General features: G+C 44.7%; 1 protein-coding gene across 1 annotated transcript in view; it reads right to left on the bottom strand.

Moving 5' to 3' along the window:
* Window positions 1-2,330: 2,330 nt before the first annotated feature.
* The window catches only part of Dhx8 (DEAH-box helicase 8), a 36,858-nt gene continuing 18,641 nt past the window's right edge, over window positions 2,331-20,547 (bottom strand). The window contains exons 12-23 of the mRNA XM_031351055.1: window positions 19,543-19,724; window positions 18,471-18,665; window positions 16,991-17,176; window positions 16,692-16,902; window positions 15,823-16,004; window positions 14,349-14,489; window positions 11,686-11,841; window positions 7,343-7,480; window positions 5,640-5,768; window positions 5,279-5,475; window positions 4,452-4,631; window positions 2,331-3,100 (exon numbers count right to left, since the gene is read on the bottom strand). Coding sequence (XP_031206915.1) covers window positions 2,881-3,100; window positions 4,452-4,631; window positions 5,279-5,475; window positions 5,640-5,768; window positions 7,343-7,480; window positions 11,686-11,841; window positions 14,349-14,489; window positions 15,823-16,004; window positions 16,692-16,902; window positions 16,991-17,176; window positions 18,471-18,665; window positions 19,543-19,724 — 2,117 coding nt within the window. The 3' untranslated portion in view covers window positions 2,331-2,880. The remainder of the gene's footprint in view (window positions 3,101-4,451; window positions 4,632-5,278; window positions 5,476-5,639; window positions 5,769-7,342; window positions 7,481-11,685; window positions 11,842-14,348; window positions 14,490-15,822; window positions 16,005-16,691; window positions 16,903-16,990; window positions 17,177-18,470; window positions 18,666-19,542; window positions 19,725-20,547) is intronic.

Below are 20,547 nucleotides of genomic sequence, written 5' to 3'. Positions count from 1 at the left end.
GCAGCAGATGACTAGAGTCTGGGGTCTTTTCCTGCAAGGCCTTACATGATGACGTGATGCCCTGGTCCTGGAGTCTAGCCCAGGCCCTCACTTGCATTTCTGGAAATCTCTTGCCATTGATTTTCTTCTAAAAAATGGATTTTGGAAAATCTGTTCTTACCTAACCTAGGATCATGTGAGAATCCAGGGGCTCCTTGATCATGCCTTGCCACAGTTAGCCTGACCCTAGAAACATCCTCGGGTAGAGACGTGGTCTGTGGCTTCTGTGATCATAGTTGCTCCCACGACTAGGAGCCCATGTTTATCCCAACTGCTTGTCCTTCCTCCTACACAAGCTCCAGGTGGCTGCTTTCACTGAGGTCAGAAACAAGTGTTTGGAGAATAGAGAGAGAGAGAGGTACCCAAGCCAGACGCTGTAGGGGAGGGGGCGACAGCAGGGCCTGAGTAGGCTCTTCAGTGGGGTGGCAGTGACGGTCATTCTCCTAAGACCAATCCCAAGTGGGAGAAACAGGGAACGAGGAGCTGCGATAGAAGCAACTCAAGAACGGGGAGGAACAGAATCTGGATCTAGAGCCAGCTTTCCAGGACTCGGGTCAGGTAAAAACAAGCAGGTTCAATAGAGTCCCAACTGCTACCCACAAATAAAAGGCACCACTTTTTCCTAGAAACACAGAGAATCAATGTACTGACTCATAATTTACAGCAAGATACAGAAAACCAATGGGGGGAGGGGGGATGTTTTAGGCCCAGAAGGATGACTCAGTGGGTACGATGCTTCCTTCCGGACAAGCCTAAATACTTGAGTTCTGTCCCCAACATCCACATAGTGGAAAGAGAACAAACTCCCCGTGGACTGTCTTCTCATCTCCACACACATGCACACAGTGGCCAAGAAAATTCCAGTTCTGTGTGTAAAACCCACATCATCTTTTGGGCTCTCAGTCTTAGGAAATACTGGTTCACTAATGAAGAGACGAGCCTAGAGAGGGACCAGCTATTAAAAGCACTGGCTGCTCTTCCAGAGGACCTGGTTTTCATTCCCAGCACCCATATAACAGCTCCCAAACATTTCTAATTCTAATACCAGAGGGCCTGATATCCTCTTCTAGCCTCTGCAGGTACCAGGTATGGCACATAAATGGTACATGGACCATTTTCCTGAGAACAAGACAGTGGGGCCCTCGGCCCTGATTTCCCTCCATACACCATTTGTGCAGGAAAAATACCCATCCATATAAAATTAAATACTTTAAGCAATTTTTTTTTTCCCTAAAGAGACAAAACCAGCCTGGTGATGTACATTTGTAAACTTAGCAGTTAGAGGCAGGAGGACCACCATGAATCCAAAGCTAGCTTGGGCTATAGAGTGAGAACCAGTTTCAAACATATACACATGGAGTGGGGGTTGGAATATGGAGGGAAATCAGGGCTGAGGGCCCCACTGTCCTGTTCTCAGGCCAGGTCTCCCTCCAAACCTCAACAGGACACTTGTTCCCCTCAGAGTGGCCTAGGCTTGTAATTGGCATGGCTACTCTAATGGGTGGTCAGAGGTCAGATCCAGGGGTCACAGCAGAGAAGTGACTCCAGCTCTCAAGTAACAAAGGGAAGGGAGGAATACCCACAGATGCATCCACAGTTGGCCCTGTAACCCTGAGCTTTCTGGGACCGGAGCTCAATATAGAAGACATGCATCCCTTCTTCAAAGAAGAAGGAGAATGGCAGGAAAGGACACATCCTTCTCTTTAGGCATCTAGCCTACTATTCAGCACTTAACAGTTAGAAATTATTAACGTGGGCTGAAGGAGGGATTGCATGGTTCAAGATGAGCCCAATATCCCCAGGGCTCCTCACCAAGCTCCAGTCTGGCTTGGCAGGATGATGGGTCTCCCATCAGCACAGAACCTCCATAGTTCTCAGAAGGGGAACTAGGAAAACCACTAATAGGATTAAAGGTATGGGTCACTCCCCACAGCCCAAGTCTCATCAGTTCATAGCAGCTGAGAGGCGTGCTTACTTTCTGCTGACAGTGAGGGAACACTGTCATAGTGTCATTATTTGCTGTTTTAAAGGAAATGGAAGGAGACAAAAGATCAAGGAGAGCTTTGTGTTCCAATGCGGCATCTGTAACCTCCAGGAGCCAAACTAAAGCACTCTGGCACAGACTTGGTTAACCCGGGGCCATGTGCTGCCAAGGCTGGGCTAGCTCCAGTGGTGCTGAAAGACAGACTGGAGGTTTGGCCCATGCATCATGTCTAGACCCCGAGAAGCCTGGGCTCTGGTGTCAGACTCAGCCATGTACACCACACTGAACTCAGGCAGAGAGCCTGACCTTGCAGCTGCCCCTGCCCAACAAGACAGAGTCATAATAAGTCATTGTTTCCTTAAAAAAATAAATATTTCCAAGAGGTAGAAACCGAGTACAGAGGCTGGGGAGTGGGGCTGACATGGTACATGAGAGTCACGGTTCATTCTTTCAGCAAGCATGAGCTGGGGTTTCAGGCCCTTGCTGGGTCTGTCATGCATCAGACAGTCATTCATGTCTCCTGCCCATCCCAGGATGCACACTTATCTAATTTTTCTTTTGTGTGTGTGAGAGAGAAACTTTTTTCCAGACAGGGTTTGTTTCTCTGTGTAGCCCTGGCTGTCCTGGAACTTACTCTGTTGACCAGGCTGCCCTCGAACTCAGAGATCTTCCTGCCTCTGCATCCCAAGTGCTGGGATTAAAGGCTCTGGCCAAAGCCCTGCTTAAATATTTCTATCTTATACTATGAAGAAAGTCAGGCTTGGGAAATGCTCAGTTTAAGATCAGTCACCACAAGACTAGCTTGTTATCAGCCAGAGGAAGCCACGATGCAGGAAAGGTGAGTGGTCAGTGGTCTTTCAGCGCCGCCGGAAGGCACGGGAGATTCTCCAGGCGTTCGGTTCCTCATACCGATTGTACAGAGGCTCCAGGCGCTGCTGCTTCTTCTGCTTGCTTAGCTTAGTTGGGTCAGAGACTTTGAAGAAAGCTGGAGCAAACTCCACAAGCCACCGGGGGTCGATGGTGGTGACCTCACGCATGTATTCCTTTGTGGTCAATACCAGTTCGTGGTATACCACCCTGTGGGAAACAGACAGGACTCAAGCCTTAGGTTAGACCCCACTCCACAGCCAGTTTGGTCTACTGGGGGACCACAGCTGAGCTGGCATTTTGTTCTATCATTTCTCCTGCCTGATCCCTCAGGAGACTACCAAAGCCACACCTCATGCTGCAAGCCTACACCCTTCCAATACAAGCCTGCTCGAAGAGAGACAGCTCTAGTCCTATCTCTGGCATGAACCAGAGTAAACAGCCCTGTCTCTTCTCTAGATTCCAGTTTCTTGCTCTGTGAAATAAAATAGTAGTTTCTCAGTTTCCATGAAATTCTAAGTTCTATACAGAGAGAGGCCACAGAGATTATCACCAAGGGATGGTGAGGACCAAGTGGGCAAGGCATTGAGTAACACCAGGTATGGTGGCACATGCTAGTGTGTATTTGTGTAAACATGCACATACACGTGGAGATCAGAGGACAGCTCTGTGGAGTCAGTTCTCTTCTTCCACCTTTCTGTGGATTCTGAGGATCAAACTCAGGCCATCTGGTTGTATAGCAAGCACCCTACTTGCTGAGCCATCTCAGGCCTCTTCTTGTTTGTTTGAGACTGGGTTTCCATGTGTATAATCCAGATTGGTCTCAAACTCAGGGCAATCCTCCTGCTTTAGCCTGAGAGCTGGGATTACAAGCGTGAGACATCACTGGGTATAGAGGTGAATGCCTTTAATTCCCAGATTTGGGTGGCAGAGGCAGGAAGATCTCTCTGAGTTCAAAGCCACCCTGGTTTACCTAGTGAGTTCCAGACCAACCAAAGATACACAGTGAGACTCTATCTAGAAACAAACAAACAAAACAAAAAGCCCACAGAACCTTTTAAAAACCATCTCATTAGACGATTTTTAAATTCTTTCTTTCCTTGCTTTCACCCTTATAATTTTACTTCTCTTAAAAGGGCTGTTTATGGGCTGGAAAGACAACTCAGTGAATAAAATGCTTGCCTTGCAAGAATAAGCTCAATCCCCAGCACCAACAGGGCATGGTGACGTGCATATGTGATCTCAATGCTGAGGAGGCAGGGACAGAAGGACACCTGGGGCTCACCAGCCAATCTAGTCTAATTGGTGTGCTCCAGGCGGTAAGATTATCTTAAAGGGAGAATGCCTCCTGAGGCTGTCCTCTGCCCTCTGCACACATGGACAAACGTACACCTGTATATTCACAAATATATATTAAAGAAAAAGGGGGGAGCTTGTTAGTGTACCTAATTTGGACTTCAGCTACTCTAGAAATACAAAATCAAAAGGAGAAGTGGGGATGCTGAAGACTCAGTGTCTCTGTCTCTCTGTGCACATGTGTGTGTGTGTGTGTGTCACCTACCATTCGGGCTGTCTGTTGAAGAGAGCACTGGAAGGATGGATGTACACCACCTGCTGGTCAATCAGTGTCCGGTAACCCTCCTGTGGGTCCTTCTTGGCAGCATTCCGGAAGAACCCGCTGCAGATGGCCTTCTGCACGCGGACTGTGGATTTACCACAGGAGACCACATCCAGCTTGTGTCTATCAGGACAGTAAGAGCAACGAAGTTATGAGCCTGCTCTGTGCACAGGGTACTAGCCACTCAATGTTCCACCCTAGGGTCCTCACCGTAGTCACCAGGACCTTCCTTACAGCTCATACAGAGGGAGCACTGGACATAACAGGCAGTATGAAGGAACTAGAAACCAGATGCTTGGCTCAGGCAAGAACTCAGCCCCAGACCAATGATCCAGAGGCTTGTAAGCAAAGCATTCTTCTTGACTAATTCAATAATTTTCCTCTTAGGAAGTTTCTGAAGTGCTTCTTAGCCACACCCTGCCTGGGGAGACAATCTACAAGAAGTGAGATGGACGCCGGGTGGTGGTGGCACATGCCTTTAATCCCAGCACTTGGGAGGCAGAGGTAGTCGGATTTCTGAGTTCAAGGCCAGCCTGGTCTACACAGTGAGTACCAGGACAGCCAGGGCTACACAGAGAAACCCTGTCTCGAAAAAACAAAAAAACAACAACAAAAGAAATAAAACACATTAAAAAAAAAGTAAGATGGACACTGGTGGACACACGTTCTGTGCACAGGTGCCTGTAACTGTGCAAATACATTTAGAGGTAACATAAGACCCAGGGAGACATGACAACCCAAACACTAACATCACCACATTCCCAACTGACCTGTCCATTATGCCCAACATCTGCTTGCGAATGTCCTGGGCCCGGCGTAGAGAACGAGCCTGAATAAAATTCTCATAGCACCATGGGTTAGAGAATTTGTTGTTCTTCCAGGAGTTGTATACGGCCAGCAGGGTGAGATGGTCTCCTTCTGTCTGGTGGAATTTGGCCTTCTTCTGATCTGCAAGGGCCTGTTTATCCTGCCAGGCAGTGGGACAGAGAGTCGTTTCTTACCTAACTGTGACCAAGTGAGTAGCTAGCATAGAAACATATGGAGCCCTACAGGCCTTGTCCCCGACAAACATCACAGCACAGGCTGATGTCACTACACCAGTGCATCAGAACATGGGGTTGAGCACCTTACCTTGGGTCGGTAAAAGACATTCTGCACAGACAGCATGGATACAATAGTTAGCATTTCTTCGCTGCAGCCCAGATGCACAGACATGATGAGCATTTTGCAGAGCATTGGCTCCAGAGGGAACTCTGCCATCTACAGGAAAAAGAAGAAATTACAACCACTTCCCTATAGACCATGCAACATGGACTTGACTTCAAGTTGTCAGTAGAAAACAGATCCGGAAATGTCCCCATGATGATTGGGCGCCTGTCTCTACCACAAATTTTCTTTGCTAAATAAGCTCTTGGTGCTTAAGAGCGTATCTACTGTTGATGTGAATGGGAATGTTGCAAATAACTTTTTTTTTGAGACTATCTAGGGAGCTAGTTCCAGGCTAACCTCGGCTATACACAGAATAACCTATTTTAAAATAACAACGATAATAATTACAATCATAAATAGAATCAAGATTAGATTCAGTAATATATCTGGAGTAAAATTAACTGCAAATAGTCTTTACTATTAAAAAAAGAAACATTTTTAAGTGACAATATAAAGCTGAAGTTAAAAAGCAAAACCTTAAACAGGTAAGATAGCTTAGCAGGTAAAAGTGCCTGCCACATAAGTCTGGTGAAGGAGTTCAATCCAAAGAACCCATGAAAAGGAAGAAAGAAAACCAATTCCACAAACTTGGCACCCATGCCCACACCCAGTACTCACACACTAACAATAACAACAATAATAATCAGGGCACAACAACAACAACAACAACAATTGGGCCTGGAGAGATGGCTCAGTAGTTAAGAGCACTGACTGCATTTCCTGAGGACCTGGCTTCAATTCCCAGCACCCATGCGACAGCTCACAACTGTGTGTGAATCTTGTTGCAGGGGATCCAACTCCCTCCTACTTATAGTTGAAACACCAGTGAATACTAAAAAATAAATTAAGTTTAAATTAAATTTTAAAAAAAGAAAGACACTTTACAAAAATAAACTTAAATTCCCAGGAGTGGTGGCAAATGCCTTTAATCCCAGTACTGGGAGGCAAAGGTAGGCAGATCTCTATGAGTTCAAGGCCAGCTTGGTCTACAAAATAATTTCCAGGACAGCCAGGGCTACACAGAGAAACCGTCTTGAAAAAACAAAACAAAACAAATAATAAACAAACAAACAAATCTTGAGTAGAAATGAATTCTACCTATTCCTTGAAAGAAAATAAAAAGTGGCTGGTGAGATGGCTCAGTGGGTAAGAGCATTGACTGCTCTTCTGAAGGTCCTGAGTTCAAATCCCAGCAACCACATGGTGGCTCACAACCACACATAGTGTGTTTCTGGTGTGTCTAAAAACACAACCATCTGTAATGAGATCTGACACCTTCTTCTTTACGTTTGAAGACAGCTACAGTGTACTTATTTATAAATAAATATTAAAAAAGAAAGGAAGAAGGAAAGAAAAGAAAAGAAAAGAAAAAGAATCCAGAGCCAGGTGTGGTGGCATGTCTGCCTGCAATCTCAGCACTTGGCAGCAGATCAGGAAGATCAGGGGTTCATCCTTGGCTACATAAACAGTTCGAAGCCAGCCTGGGCTCACACTCTCCATTTCCCCCTCCACTGGCCTTCTAAAGAGCACTTAGTCCTACAAAAGCTTCTCCAAGGCCTCAGCACAAGGTGAAGTCTGGCCAGGGAGTCCTCCCCAAAGCACCACAAGTTCCCTCTGCCCCGTACCCTGCGGCCAAGGCGAGTGAGCAGGCCCTCATCGTCCAGGGCGCCCAGCGTATACAGTTGCTCCATGGCTGTGATCAGAGTTTCCATCGGAGGGGCATCCATGAAGTCAAAGGACAGCAGGTCATTAATGCCCATGGCCTAGAAAATAGAAAAAATAGAGCAACAAGAAGATGAGCCTCACGGGTGAAACAGGCGGTCAGTCCCGTCACATTCTCTGCGGTTTCTTCAATACAATTAGGAAGCCCAGTCAGAGAGGCAGTAACTTCCAGATTCTCAGCACATAAAGCTCATACCACTAACAATCACGGATTTTCTCAGGAAACTTTCTTCCTGTGCCTACTTCCTGAGTGCTGGAACTGCAGGCATGCACCTCTATGCCTAGAGGTGCTAGAGACGCTACCTAAGGCTTCACAATGGTAAGCAAGCAAGCTGGCAACTGAGCTAAACCCCTACCTTCTTCAGGAAACTTAAAAAATTATTGCTTCTGTGTTGGAGAAATGGCTCAGAGGTTAAGAGCACTGGCTCCTCTTTTAGGGTTCCTGAGTTCAATTCCCAGCATCTATAATGAGATCTGTTGCCCTCTTGTGGCCTACAGGGATACATGCAGACAGAACACTGCATACATAATAAATAAATCTTTATAAACCAATTGCTTCCATGGTGGAGAGGCAGCTCAGAGGTAAGGGCACTTGCTCTTCTGCCTGAGTTTGGAGCCCAGAACCATCATCAGGCAGCTGACCCATCTGTAACTTTCACTACAGGCAATCCAGGGCCGGGCATTCTAAGACACCTGCAATTCTATGCAAGGATACATGCTTTACATAATTACAAATCTTTAAACAAAACAAAAACATTCCTTCAAAATAAATAAGCACACACACAAAATAACAACAAAAGGACAAATTTTAGCTCAGTTTTAAAGTGTGCTGGGGCTGCATGTAGTGGTGAATGCTTTCTTTAAAAAAAAAAAAAAAAAAGATTTACTTCTTGTATGTATGTGAGTACTCTGTCACTGTCTTCAGACACCCTAGAAGAGGGCATCAGATCCCATTACAGATGGTGGTGAGCCACCATCCGTAATGTGGTTGATGGGAATTGAACTCAGGAACTCGGCACTCTTCCTCTGGAAGAGCAGTCATTGCTCTTACCCGTTGAGACATCTCTCCAGCCCTGTGTGGCGTGTGTGGTGTGTGAGAGAGCAGAGGCAGGCGGGCCTGTGTGAGCTCAGGGACAGTCCAAGAGTATTCCAGGCCAGCCAAGACTACACAGTAAGGCCCTGCCTCAAACCCTGACTCCTCAAAAAGGGGGGGAAGGGGTTGGTAAACTTGGCTCAAGGTCATTCTTGACTACACATCAAGTTCTAAGCCAACCTGAGAAATATGAGACCCTGTCTTAAAACATCAAAGAAGGCTCAGTAATACAATCTATCGGATAAAGCTGCTGGCTGCGCAAAGCTCACAACCTGAGTTGTGGAACTGCCAAAGTAGGAGAGAACCAATTCCCACAAGCTGCCCTCTGACCTCCAAATGCAGTCACCACACATTCACCTCCACTCACACACACTGACCAACAGAAAAAGGAAGACCACAGAGTGAGGTGGTAGCAAAGTTAGAGATTTCAGTAGGTTTTCAACCAAAGCTCTAGCAGGACAATGCAAGTCAAAACTACAATTAGGCACTGGGGCTGTAGCAAGATAGAAAAAAAACAAACAAACAAAGCAAAACCAATCAGGAGACCTTGTATATTTCTTACAGGAATGTGAAACAGCCACTATGGAAACTAGTTTGGTGATAATTTAAAAAGTAAAACACAGCCTGGGTGCTGGCCCAGGCCTTTAATTATAGCACTCAGGAAGCAGAAGGCTCTTTCCAAGTTTTAACCAAGCAGGGGCTAAATAGTCATCAGAATGTTTTAGAAAGTTAAACATAGTTACCATATGAGTGGACCTGTCTATCTCTAGATACTTAGTTAAAAATATCAAGAGGAGGCTGGAGAGATAGAACCTGAATTCAGTTCCTGGCCCTCACACCAAAAGGCTCACAATAGCCTGTAACTCCAGCTCCAGGGCATCCATCCATCTGGCCTCTATGAACACCTGAACCTATGTGACATACTCACCCACACATAAACACATAGTAAAAAATAAATCTTAAAAAAAAAAAAAACATATTAAAGGGTCAGAGAGAGAGATGGCTTTGAGTGTTCTTCCAGAGCTTGATTCCCAGCACTGACAGGGCAGCTGACAACATCTGTAACTCCAGTGCTAGGAGATCCAAGGCCCTCTTCTGGTCTCCTCAGGCACCTCATACACATGGTAGAGAGACAGACATACTTGCAGACAAAGCACCCATACACACATAAATAAATAATTTAAAACATGTTAAACAGATTGTGTAAACGTGCACATACACATACACATTCACACACACATACATAAACACACACACATACACACTTATTACCAAAGGCTAGAAAATGGGGAAGGGAAGTTGGCTAAAGAGATACTCCTGGGAACAGATCTGTGCAACAGCTGTACAAAGCTGTGACTGGACCTAATGTTGTGGAGTTAACATTTAAAAGCTTCCACTGGCCAAACACAATGGTACACATCTATAATCCTGGCACTCTGGAAGTAGAAGCAGAAGGTTCACAAGTTTGTGGCCAGCCTGAGCTACACAGCAAGACTGCATCAAAATAAGAACAAAAACAACAAAATAAGGCACACAGTGGCTGTGATGTAGCTCAGTGGGAGAGTGAAAGCTTAGTGTGCTTGGGGCTGAAGGTTCAAAACCCAACACCAGCCAGGTGTGGCAGTCTACACCTATGGTGCCAGTGCTCAAGGCACAGGTAGGCAGATCTTTGTGAAAGTCTGAGGCTAGCCTGGTCTACAAGGGAATTTCAGGCCACTCAGGACTGCACACCAAAAAACAACCAACAAGAAGGAAGGAAGAGGAGGAGGAGGAAGAAGAAGAGGAGGAAAAAAAGACCAAAAAAAATGCTGAAAGCAAGTTCTGCATTTTACATTAAACATATTTTACAATAATTAAAGACAGTATAGCATCTCCACCTGTCTCCTGCACATCTGTGGAGTGCTTCATACCACAGTAGGTGGCAGCGACATAAAGTCAGTGCCAACATGGTTCACAAACACAGTATGACACGTGTATGGCACAAAACAGGGACTAATACACTTGTCAGCTAATTTGGTGAAGCAATGTCTGAATGATGCTCTACTCAAGTGGATATGAAGGGTAATGTGCTTTGTACCCCTCATAAAGTGTCTGTGATCATAAGCACAGCAGGTATCCAATAACTGCTTACTGTGTGAATAATAACCTAAGAGTTATGTGAGCAATCACTGTACCAAGTGCCTTCGCCTGCATCACTCCACCTATCTCTCCAGCAACAACAGTTCCCTTTCTGGGACAAGATCACAGAACAGAGGGCCAAGAAGTTAAATTTGCATGGCCAAAGCAGAAGTCAGAGGCCACAAAGACCTCCCTGCCAGCCCTCCAGGGATCACATTGGCCTTTTCTCTGAAGCACTGTTTTAGCCTCTCTTACATAAAATGAAAGCATTCTGCACTGGTGAAATGCCAGGGCTCCAGGGCAGCACTGGCATCAGGGGACTCACCCTGAGTTGAGAAATGACTCATGTGGCTCCTCCTGCCAAGACAGAATGAAGATTCTCTGAAAAGCATATCCTGCAGGACAGCTGGGACCTGGACAGACTTCTATTCCCAACATCATGTCAGGTTCACAACCATCTGTAATTCCATCTCCAGATGGATTTCGATGCCTCTGAGGCATTGGCACTCACAGTCACATGTCCACATGCACACAATTAAAAATACTAAGTGTAAAAAAAGATTTAAAAACCAGAATTCATCCAATGTGGTGCCTTTAATCCCAGCACTTGGAGGTAGTGGTAAATGGATCTCTGAGTTCAAAGCGAACCTAGTTTATATAGTAAATTCAAGACCTTGTCTGTCTGTCTGTCTCTGTCTCTCTCTGCAAGGGAAGAGTAGATTTGGATCTGAAAGCTAACATGTTTGGGGTTAAATGTGTTGGTCTATAGTTTGGCACTGATTTTATTTGTCTAATTTCTTTTTTGAAAATGCCTCATCATTAAAACCTACCACAACCAAATATCCTGCTGGTTATTACAGTAAGAAACAAATGTGCATTCACAGGAGACTGCAAATCCAGCCTACACCTGCCCAGGGAACTGTTGCCACAGACACTGCATCGCACTCAAAGGGCTGATTCCGTGAGGTGCCCCGAGTGCGAGGGCTGTGGAGTACATGATTCCCCAGGCCATCCTCAGGAGGAAGTGGTTCTTACCTTGAGGGACAGCACTGTGCTGGCCAGGTTGGTTCTCTGGATTTCCGGCACATTGGTGGTCAGCATTTCATCTCGGTAGGCACGCTCTGTGTACAGCCTGTAACACTTCCCTGGGCCAGTCCTCCCAGCCCTGCCAGCTCTCTGCTTTGCTTGAGCCTAGAGGGTGAGCATATAAAGTACCAGCTATAAAGCATCACTCGGTAGCTCTCTCCAGGAAATCTGCTGGGGAGGGGACTGGCAAATGTTTTCTGTTTGCTTTTTATGAGGCAGAGTTAGGGTTTAACAAAGATATTTTAATCTAGACTTTAAGCATGAGGGCTAGGGAAAGAGAGAGGCTCAGAAAGAAAGCCCCACCAGAGCTCAGGGCAAGCCTCTCAGAGGCAGCCCTTCCTTTAGGCCCATTTCCAACACTAGAGAGACTCACCAACTCTCAGTACACAACAGACAGCATAGACAAAAACCTCAGCCCCACAGTTATGACCAAAATTACATGTAAACTAAGTAAATTAGGTACACCACACCAGTAACTTTGCAGCCACTTTAAAAGCAGGTTTGCAGCGTTCAATGGCAACAGTGACAGCTTTTCAGGTGAAAAGTACAAGTTTCAGCCAGGCAATGGTAGCACGCAGCTTTAGTCCCAGCACTCAGGGGGCAGAGACTGGTAGATCTGAGTTCAAGGCCAGCCTGGTCTATAGAGAAAATTCCAGGACAGCCAAGGCTACACAGAGAAACCCTCACTTGAAAAATAGCAACAAAAACTGAAGCATGAAGGGCAATGAGCCACACCAACCCAGGCAGTATTCACACTGTTGGGACCACACTGCACCCACAGAAACCTCTCCAAGTCAGCAGAGGCACAAGCAGCCAATTATCTGGTCATCACAAAAGAGGCACACTGTCCTAAGAAGCTATACAGAGCACATGTGCTGTATCTAAGCTTTCTAGACCCAAATCCTACCTCTGCCAACTGTGCGAATAACAGGCAAGTCCTTTATTCCCTCTGTGCCTAACCTGGCTGGGAAATGAGGAATGGTGTGAGAATGTCCCAAGGCAGTGCCTGGTGTTTGGTAAGCACCTTGTGAACATTAGTCTTTATTATTAAAGTATCAGAATGGAGAGAGCTTTGTGGGTTTTGCAAACTATAAAAGTCAAGCGTGCCTGCTATAAAATTAAAAGATGAACACAATACTTAAAGGTGTCTAAAGCGAGGGTAAAAAAAAAGCCCATCATCTACCAACACAGTAATCAGTATAGTACCACCTATAAAAAAGCCCTAGCTAACATCCTGCCTACAGGCTTCCAGTGTGAGCCACAGCCATAAGCTCAGCCCAGAAATGCATATCATGTATTTTTTAAACAAAAATTGGCTTGTTTTATTTATCATATTTTGTAGCTCGCTTCCTTCAATATACCAGTTTCACGTTTACAACATTAAATATAAATAAACACTAGCAGTTAATGCCACACAATACTCTGTGGCATGGTTATACTATACTGGATTAAACTGCTTCCCCTTCTGGCTGATCCAGGACCCATCCTTCTGTGAACAGCTATTTTTGCTCCTTCAGCATGTACTCAATCATATCTAACTCTTTGATATATTCCTGGAAACAGAAGAGTTAGGTTAACGAGATGAACATTAAAGTTATATATATATAATATTGTATTATGTATGTATATGTTCATGTTCTTGGGAGCTACAGAGAGCTCCATGGTTAAGAGTACATACTGCTTTCGCAGAGGAGCAGAGTTCCCACATTAAGCAGCTCATGACCTTCTGCAACTCCACCTCTAGAGGATCTGAAGCATTCTTCTGACTCACAGTGCATGCACACACATAAATGATAAGAAGCATTCTTCTGACCCCACAGTGCATGCACACACATAAATGATAAAAATCCTCAACATGTGTAAGGCAACCTTCAAAAAAAAAACTTTGGATTTATGGGGCAATTTTATTTTGAAATCCCACCCTAGAGATTACAAATATAGGGGCTGGAGAGATGGCTCAGCAGTTAAGAGCACTTACTCCTCTTCCACAGGTCCTGAGTTCAATTCCCAGCAACCACATGGTGGCTCATAACCATCAGTAATGTATAGTAATCTAGTATGTCTGAACAGAGTGACAGTGTACTCATATACATAAAATAAATCAATAAATCTTTTTCCTCCACCCCCCAGTAAATCTTTTTTAAAAAAAGGATTATAAATATATAGCTAAATGATAGAATGTTTGCCTAACATACATAAGGCCTAAATTTAATCCTGAGAAACACCCACACAGAGTGGCTAGCATACATTATATGAAACCTCTCCTCATGCCACTAAGTTTAATTTTGAGAGCAAAAGATTAAAAATATAGAACCAAGTTAAGTGTGGTGCCATATGCCTATAATCCCACAATGAGACAGAGACAAGAGGATTCCACATTTAAAGCCAGCTTAAGCTACACAGTAAGACATGCCTTTTTTTCACACCCAAACAGGGTCTCTCTGTGAAGCTCTAGCAATCTTAAAGTAGACCAAGCTAGTCTAGAACTTTCCTGGCAAGGTCCCGTCTTAAAACAAACAGGAAAGGAAGAAAAGGAGGGAATAAGGGGGGTGGGGAACCACAACAAATCCCACCAGAATCTTGAGAAAAGCCTATGATAGATACAGCCATACCTGAGAAATAGGTGTCACCACAAGCTGGTCTATTCCTGTTTTAGAATTGTAAACTTTCTGTTTCACAAATCCAGGGTCAACCACATAGTAGATGCCATCGATGGTCAGAGATGTTTCTGCAATGTTGGTGGCAATCACCACCTACGGATGAGAATAACAGAGGCAGAGTGAGCTGAGTTTGGAATAGATCTAACTCTTTCCCAAAGAATCTGCTATCTCCCTCTAGACACTTGACATTTAACCCCAGTCCAGGTCCCCAGTGGTCAGATCTGGTCCCCAGATCTGAAGGGTTCCTTTGGAAGTGGGTGGTGCCTCAGAGCTGTAAGGCAGAAAAGAGCCACTACTGCTCAGAGCAATCTCACTTGGTATAAATAGCTGTGTACCTCATTGTCTAGAGCACATGATTACTATAATTTTAATTTTCTAGCTCCCAGGGAAAGCACAGATTTCCTGGCATCACATGTAGCACTGCAAAATGAGATTTTTCTTTCTCCCACAGAGGCATCTGGACTACGAAATGGGCTGTTCATATATGTGGAACAAGAGGAGGATTAGATCTTTTCTCCTCATCATAAAATGAACCACAAGGGACAGGAATTTCACGGTTTGTGTGTGTGCAGCACTATATGTGATCTAGAAGATTATTACTCTCAGCTTGGCTCTGCCACTGGTTTTCACCCAGAGGTTCAGCTCATAAAACACAACTGCTTAGAAAAATCATTGCTAGGAGGCACTGAAATGCCTCACATCATACCAAACTCTTACTGGCCCTGAAAGGCATTTACCTGCCTCACAGCCACAAAGGCCCTGCTTAGAACAAGTCTAACCAACAGACACAGACCAGAGGAAGAACGCCTCAATGTCCCCCCCAAACCTGCTCCTTCTCCCATGTTTAACTCTTAGAACCATATGCCACCCAGCTATGCAAATTAGAAGCCTGAGAATTATGCCTGATTTTCCCTTCCCTTCACCCCTCTACCTCCTGACACCCACTGAGTATTTCCTCATCTATTTCCACTGCCAAAATATACTCAGAGAAACACACCTCTGAGAAAACTGGTAAACAAATGTTCACAGCAGAAGTTCTCTGGTATGTCCCAAAGTGGAAATAACCTAATGTCTATCAAGTAATGAACTATATACAAAATATAATACATTCAGAGTCTAGCAGGATGGCTCAGTGGGTAAACATGAGCCACCAAGCCTGATGACCTCAATGATGGTGGAAGGAAAGAACTGACTCCTGCAACTGTCCTCTGACCCACACACATGCACCATGATGTGTACATGTCACCGTGTAAACTAAAATTTTTTAGTTTAAAAATAATAAATTAAGGAAGGGAGATAACTCAGTTGGTAAAGTACAGTCTCAAAAGTCTGAAGCCCTGAGTTTAATACCCAGAACCTACATAAAAATGCTAGGCACAGTGGTATGTGCATGCAAGCCCATCACTTCATGTCAGCCCCATGTCACCTTTCTGCTGCCAGGGGGAGCTGGATCAAAGATTCGGGTCTGCATCTCACTGGGAAGGGCAGAGTACACTGGGAGGATGATCAACTCTGGGACGTCAGGTCCCAGGGACTTCATTCTTTCATACAGGATCTCACAAGCAGTATCGATCTCTTCCTGACCAGTCAAGAAAACCAAGATGTCACCTAGGAAGAGAGTGAAATGTCATTCACTGTCTCTGGCTCTGTTGTTCTGTGTGTGTGTGTGTGTGTGTGTGTGTGTGTGTGTGTGTGTATGTGTGTGTGTCGGGGGAGGTACAGGGAGGTACAAGAGTCTTGTGCATGTCTGCCACTGAGCCACACCCCAGCTTTTTTCACTTTCTGAAAGCTCTGAGACAAGGTCTCACTCAGTTGTTCAGGCATGCCCTGAACTTGAGATCTATTTGCCTCAGTGCCCCCAAGTAAACAGCTGGGATTACAGGCCTGCAACTAGGCTTAGATCTGTTTTATTTTGAGAGTTCTATCATGTTGTCCAGGCTGGCCCTAAACTTCTAGCTCAAGTAATCCTCTTGCTTTAGACTCTTTGTAGCTCCAACCACAGCTACAAATCACCAAACTCTGTGTGTGTGTGAAAGGTGACAACACTAACAGCAACACACACAGAGGAAATACACATACTATGAACTCTAAATAAGCCAAGAGGGCCATAAAGAGAAACTCTGTCTCAAAAAAAAAAAAAAAAAACCAAGAGGTTTCGATCCATCTATACTCAAGTAAGTGCATTTAGACATTTCCATCACTATTCCAAATACACATACAAAGAGAACAAATTTAAAATGGGTTTCACAAGACAAAAAGATGTACTCCCAGAAGAAAAGTGTCCGATGCCCTCACCTGGCGGCTCTGTCAGATGGATCTGCATGACTGTGATCAGGCTAGCATCCAAATAGTCTGTTTCAGGCTCCTTTGTGTACAGAATCTCCACTGGATAGGTTCGACCTGGGATTGTAAAGATGGGTGCTTCATAGAAGTACTGAGAAAACTTTACCGCATCCAGCGTGGCTGAGGTGACAATCAGTTTCATGTCTTGTCGTTTTTGAACTGTCTAAAGGGAAATGTAAGATGGTTTACTTAAAAAGACCAGCAAAACATCACAGCACAGTCAAATCCTATTCCAGCGTTTACCCAGTTACCTTTTTCAACAATCCAAAGAGCACATCTGTGTGAATGGTCCTCTCATGTGCCTCGTCCAACATAATGATGGCATACTGAGTGAGATCGGGGTCAATCAGGCACTCTCTTAGCAGCATGCCATCTGTCATGTACTTGATGACTGTTTCTGGGCTGGTGCAATCCTCAAATCGAATGGTGTAGCCCACCTACAGCAGAACAGAAGAAGAAATTCTAAGATATAGAGTTTCTTTGTAAAATCCCAAACTGGCCTGTAGTGACAATTTTGGAATTCTGGTTTCTTTTAAAAATACAGAAATAGGGTTGGAGAGATAGTTCAGGGGTTAAGAGCACTGACTGCTCTTCCAGAGGTCCTGAGTTCAATTCCCAGCACCTACAAGGTGGCTCACAACCATCTGTAATAGGATCTGATGCCCTCTTCTGATATGTCTGGAGAGAGCAATAGTGGACTCATTAAACAAACAAACAAATCTTAAAAAAAACCCAGAAATATCGTAATAATATGTTTTCATTTTAATCACAGCTGTGGGATATGGAGCTGCTTCAAATTATCCACAAAAGCTGATGATTTGCCTTGTACTCTAGCAGGGCCATGATTTTGCCTGATGCTTGAAATTCTGGGGACTTGGGGCTGGCGAGATGGCTCAGCTGGTAAGAGCACTGACTGCTCTTCCAAAGGTCCTGAGTTCGGATCCCAGCAACCACATGATGGCTCATAACCACCTGTAATGAGATCTGATGCCCTCTTCTGGTGTGTCTAAAGACAGCTACAATGAATTATGCTAGAGCAAGCGGGGCCAGAGTAAGCAGGGCTGGCAGAGGTCCTGAGTTTAATTCCCAGCAGCCACACACATCATAGCTCATGGCCATCTGTACAGCTATAAATAAAATAAATCTTTTTAAAAAAATGAAATTCTGGGTACTTTTCAGAAGATATATAAAATGCTAGGGTCCCAGAATGGTGTTAGTTGTTGGTCATGGGGCATCTTTGTTAAGCAGTCAAGCACAAATTAAAAAACAACAAGAAGAAAAAATTAGATATCCTAACAGCAAAGATCAAACTTGCCCCAAGGAATTGGAGGCCCCAATCAGCAGGACGTGGTCTAAGGATACCATCACCCCCACTTATGGACTCCTGATTTTACTGAGGGATCTCTTTTTTTCCTCTCTATCCATTTTTCTCTCTAATCCAATGTTACGGGGTTTAAATGGTGGAAGAAAGGAGATCCCACAAAGAAGCAAAAATAAGTTGCACTGGCCTTCATAGTCCTAGTAGAGAGGAAATTACAGATCATTGTGGTCTCCTCTAGTAAACTCTGTCCTGTTCTGGAATTAAGCCTGAATTATTTGTTGACAATGAAAATCTCCCTCCTTTGGGAGAAATCTAAAAAGATGCAATAATAGTCTCAGTTTACAGATAAAGTATCTGGGCCTGTCTATTTTTCTTCTGGAATTCACACAGCAGCTTATCCAACCACTTACCTCTTGACCAAGGCAGCAACCAAATTCCTCTGATACTCTTTTGGCCACAGACATAGCTGCCACTCTTCTGGGCTGAGTACACCCAATCTTGCCCCTGGAAGTATAGCCTGCCTCTGCCAGGTACTGGGTGATCTGTGTTGTCTTCCCAGATCCTGTCTCTCCAATTACAATTAGGATCTGATTGTCATGCACAGCCTGAAAGAGACACAATATAAATATATTTGTTGAAATTTGCCACAGGAGCTGGAGAGATGGCTCAGCCATTAAGAGCACTGGGCTCTTATAGAGGGTCTGGATTCTAAGCCCAGCATCCATACTACAGCCCAGTAGTCCCAGTGCCCTCTTCTGACTTCTGAAGGCAAGAGGCATGCACATGCTGCAGGCATACTCACAGGCAAAACACCATGCAAAGAGGATTTTTTTTGTTTAGTTTTAGACCTACCTAGGCTACACAGTAGATTTTATGTCAGCCTACGATCTATGAGACTGTCTCAGAAAACTAAAAGGAAGGGCTGGGGAAATATAGCTCAGCTGGTAGAATGTTTACCAGCTTGATCCCTAATACTATGTGGTGGCACACACCCATAGTTCTAAACTAAGGCAGGAATATTAGTAGTTCAAGTTCATGAGACCTATTTAAAAAAAAAATTCTTAGAGGCAGGTGTGGTGCTCACACCCATAATCACAGTGCTGGGGAGACTGAGGTGAGAGGGTGCTCATCATTAGTTTGAGGCCAGTCTGGGATACAGAGTAAGTTCCCCATCAGCCTGTGCTAGCTAGAACAAAACCATGCCTAAGAAAGATAAAATAAGGAGCCAGTGAGACAGCTCCATGGCTAAAGATGCAAAAGTAGAAGACATTCAATGCACAAAATGTCCTCTGACCCAATCTTGTGGCATGTGCCCTGGCCCCTAAATCACACATGTACATACGTAAACATGCGCACACACACACACACAGATAAATAAATAATAGAAAGTCTGGGGGTCAGATTTGAGCTCTAGCACCCCAATACACATCCCAACTAGAAAACATTCTATACCCCATCTGTCACCCCAAAACGGCCTCCCACCTGCACCAGCTGTTCCTTCAGTTTGTAGATGGGCAGGCTCTCTCTCTGCTCAAGGATTGACATCTGGGTCTTCTTCCCGTAAGAAGCTTTGTTGCCCCCAAAGGCATGCTTCTTCCACTCAGGAATGTCGTTGGGCATCATCCCAATCCCCCTCATGTTGGCAGCGATCTGCCTGCCTTCCGCTGAAAGGAAAACAAATTAAGTTCTGTCTCAGGCTAATGCTATATACCATTTTTCTCAAATGTTAGCTCAGTGGCTTCTAATACACTCCCAAAGCTGTGCAGCCATCACCACCACCTGATTTTACAATGTCTCCATCACTCCAAAAGAAACCTCTTTCCCCTTTTGTGTTCCCACACACTACTAGTATGCTTTCTCTCTCAGGCTGGCACACACTGGACACCTCATACAGTGGGTGGGGCTTTGGGCCTGGTCCCTTCTCTGCTTTAAAGGTTTCAAAGTTAACCCTAAAATTTGTGGCCTGAATTAGGAACAAAAGAATGAGAAAGATAAAGAGGATTTTGGTGGCTCTCTCAAATGTGAAAATGTTACAAATTTGTTCACAAAAACACCTGTGAAAATATACTTCAGTCTCAGGGGCAGAAGAGACAGCTTGGTATGCTCCTCTTCCAGAGGACCCCAGCACCCAAGATGGGTGGCTCACAACTGCCTGTAACTTCAGCACAGGGGATCCAGCACCTCTAACTGTGGGTAGATACCCCATACACAGGCACTTAAATTTAACTTAAAACAATAAAAATAAATCTTTAAATACATATTTATGTAAGTTTGAGCCAGGGCTACATAGTAAAGCCTTCTCTCAAAACACTCTCACTTCAATCTACAAAGCAAGTGAGTGAGCTGTGAGAGAGGCTGAAGAGCCAGAGGAGCCTTTTACTAAACGGTACTATAGAAAGGGAGCTTGTCAGCAGGGTGATGGTGGCGCACGCCTTTAATCCCAGCACTTGGGAGGCAGAGGCAGGTGGATTTCTAAGTTCGAGGCCA

Source organism: Mastomys coucha, unplaced genomic scaffold (assembly GCF_008632895.1).
Source record: "Mastomys coucha isolate ucsf_1 unplaced genomic scaffold, UCSF_Mcou_1 pScaffold5, whole genome shotgun sequence".
Lineage (NCBI taxonomy): Eukaryota > Metazoa > Chordata > Mammalia > Rodentia > Muridae > Mastomys > Mastomys coucha.
Note: the sequence above shows the minus strand (reverse complement) of the source record. Positions and strands in the feature narration are given on the sequence as shown.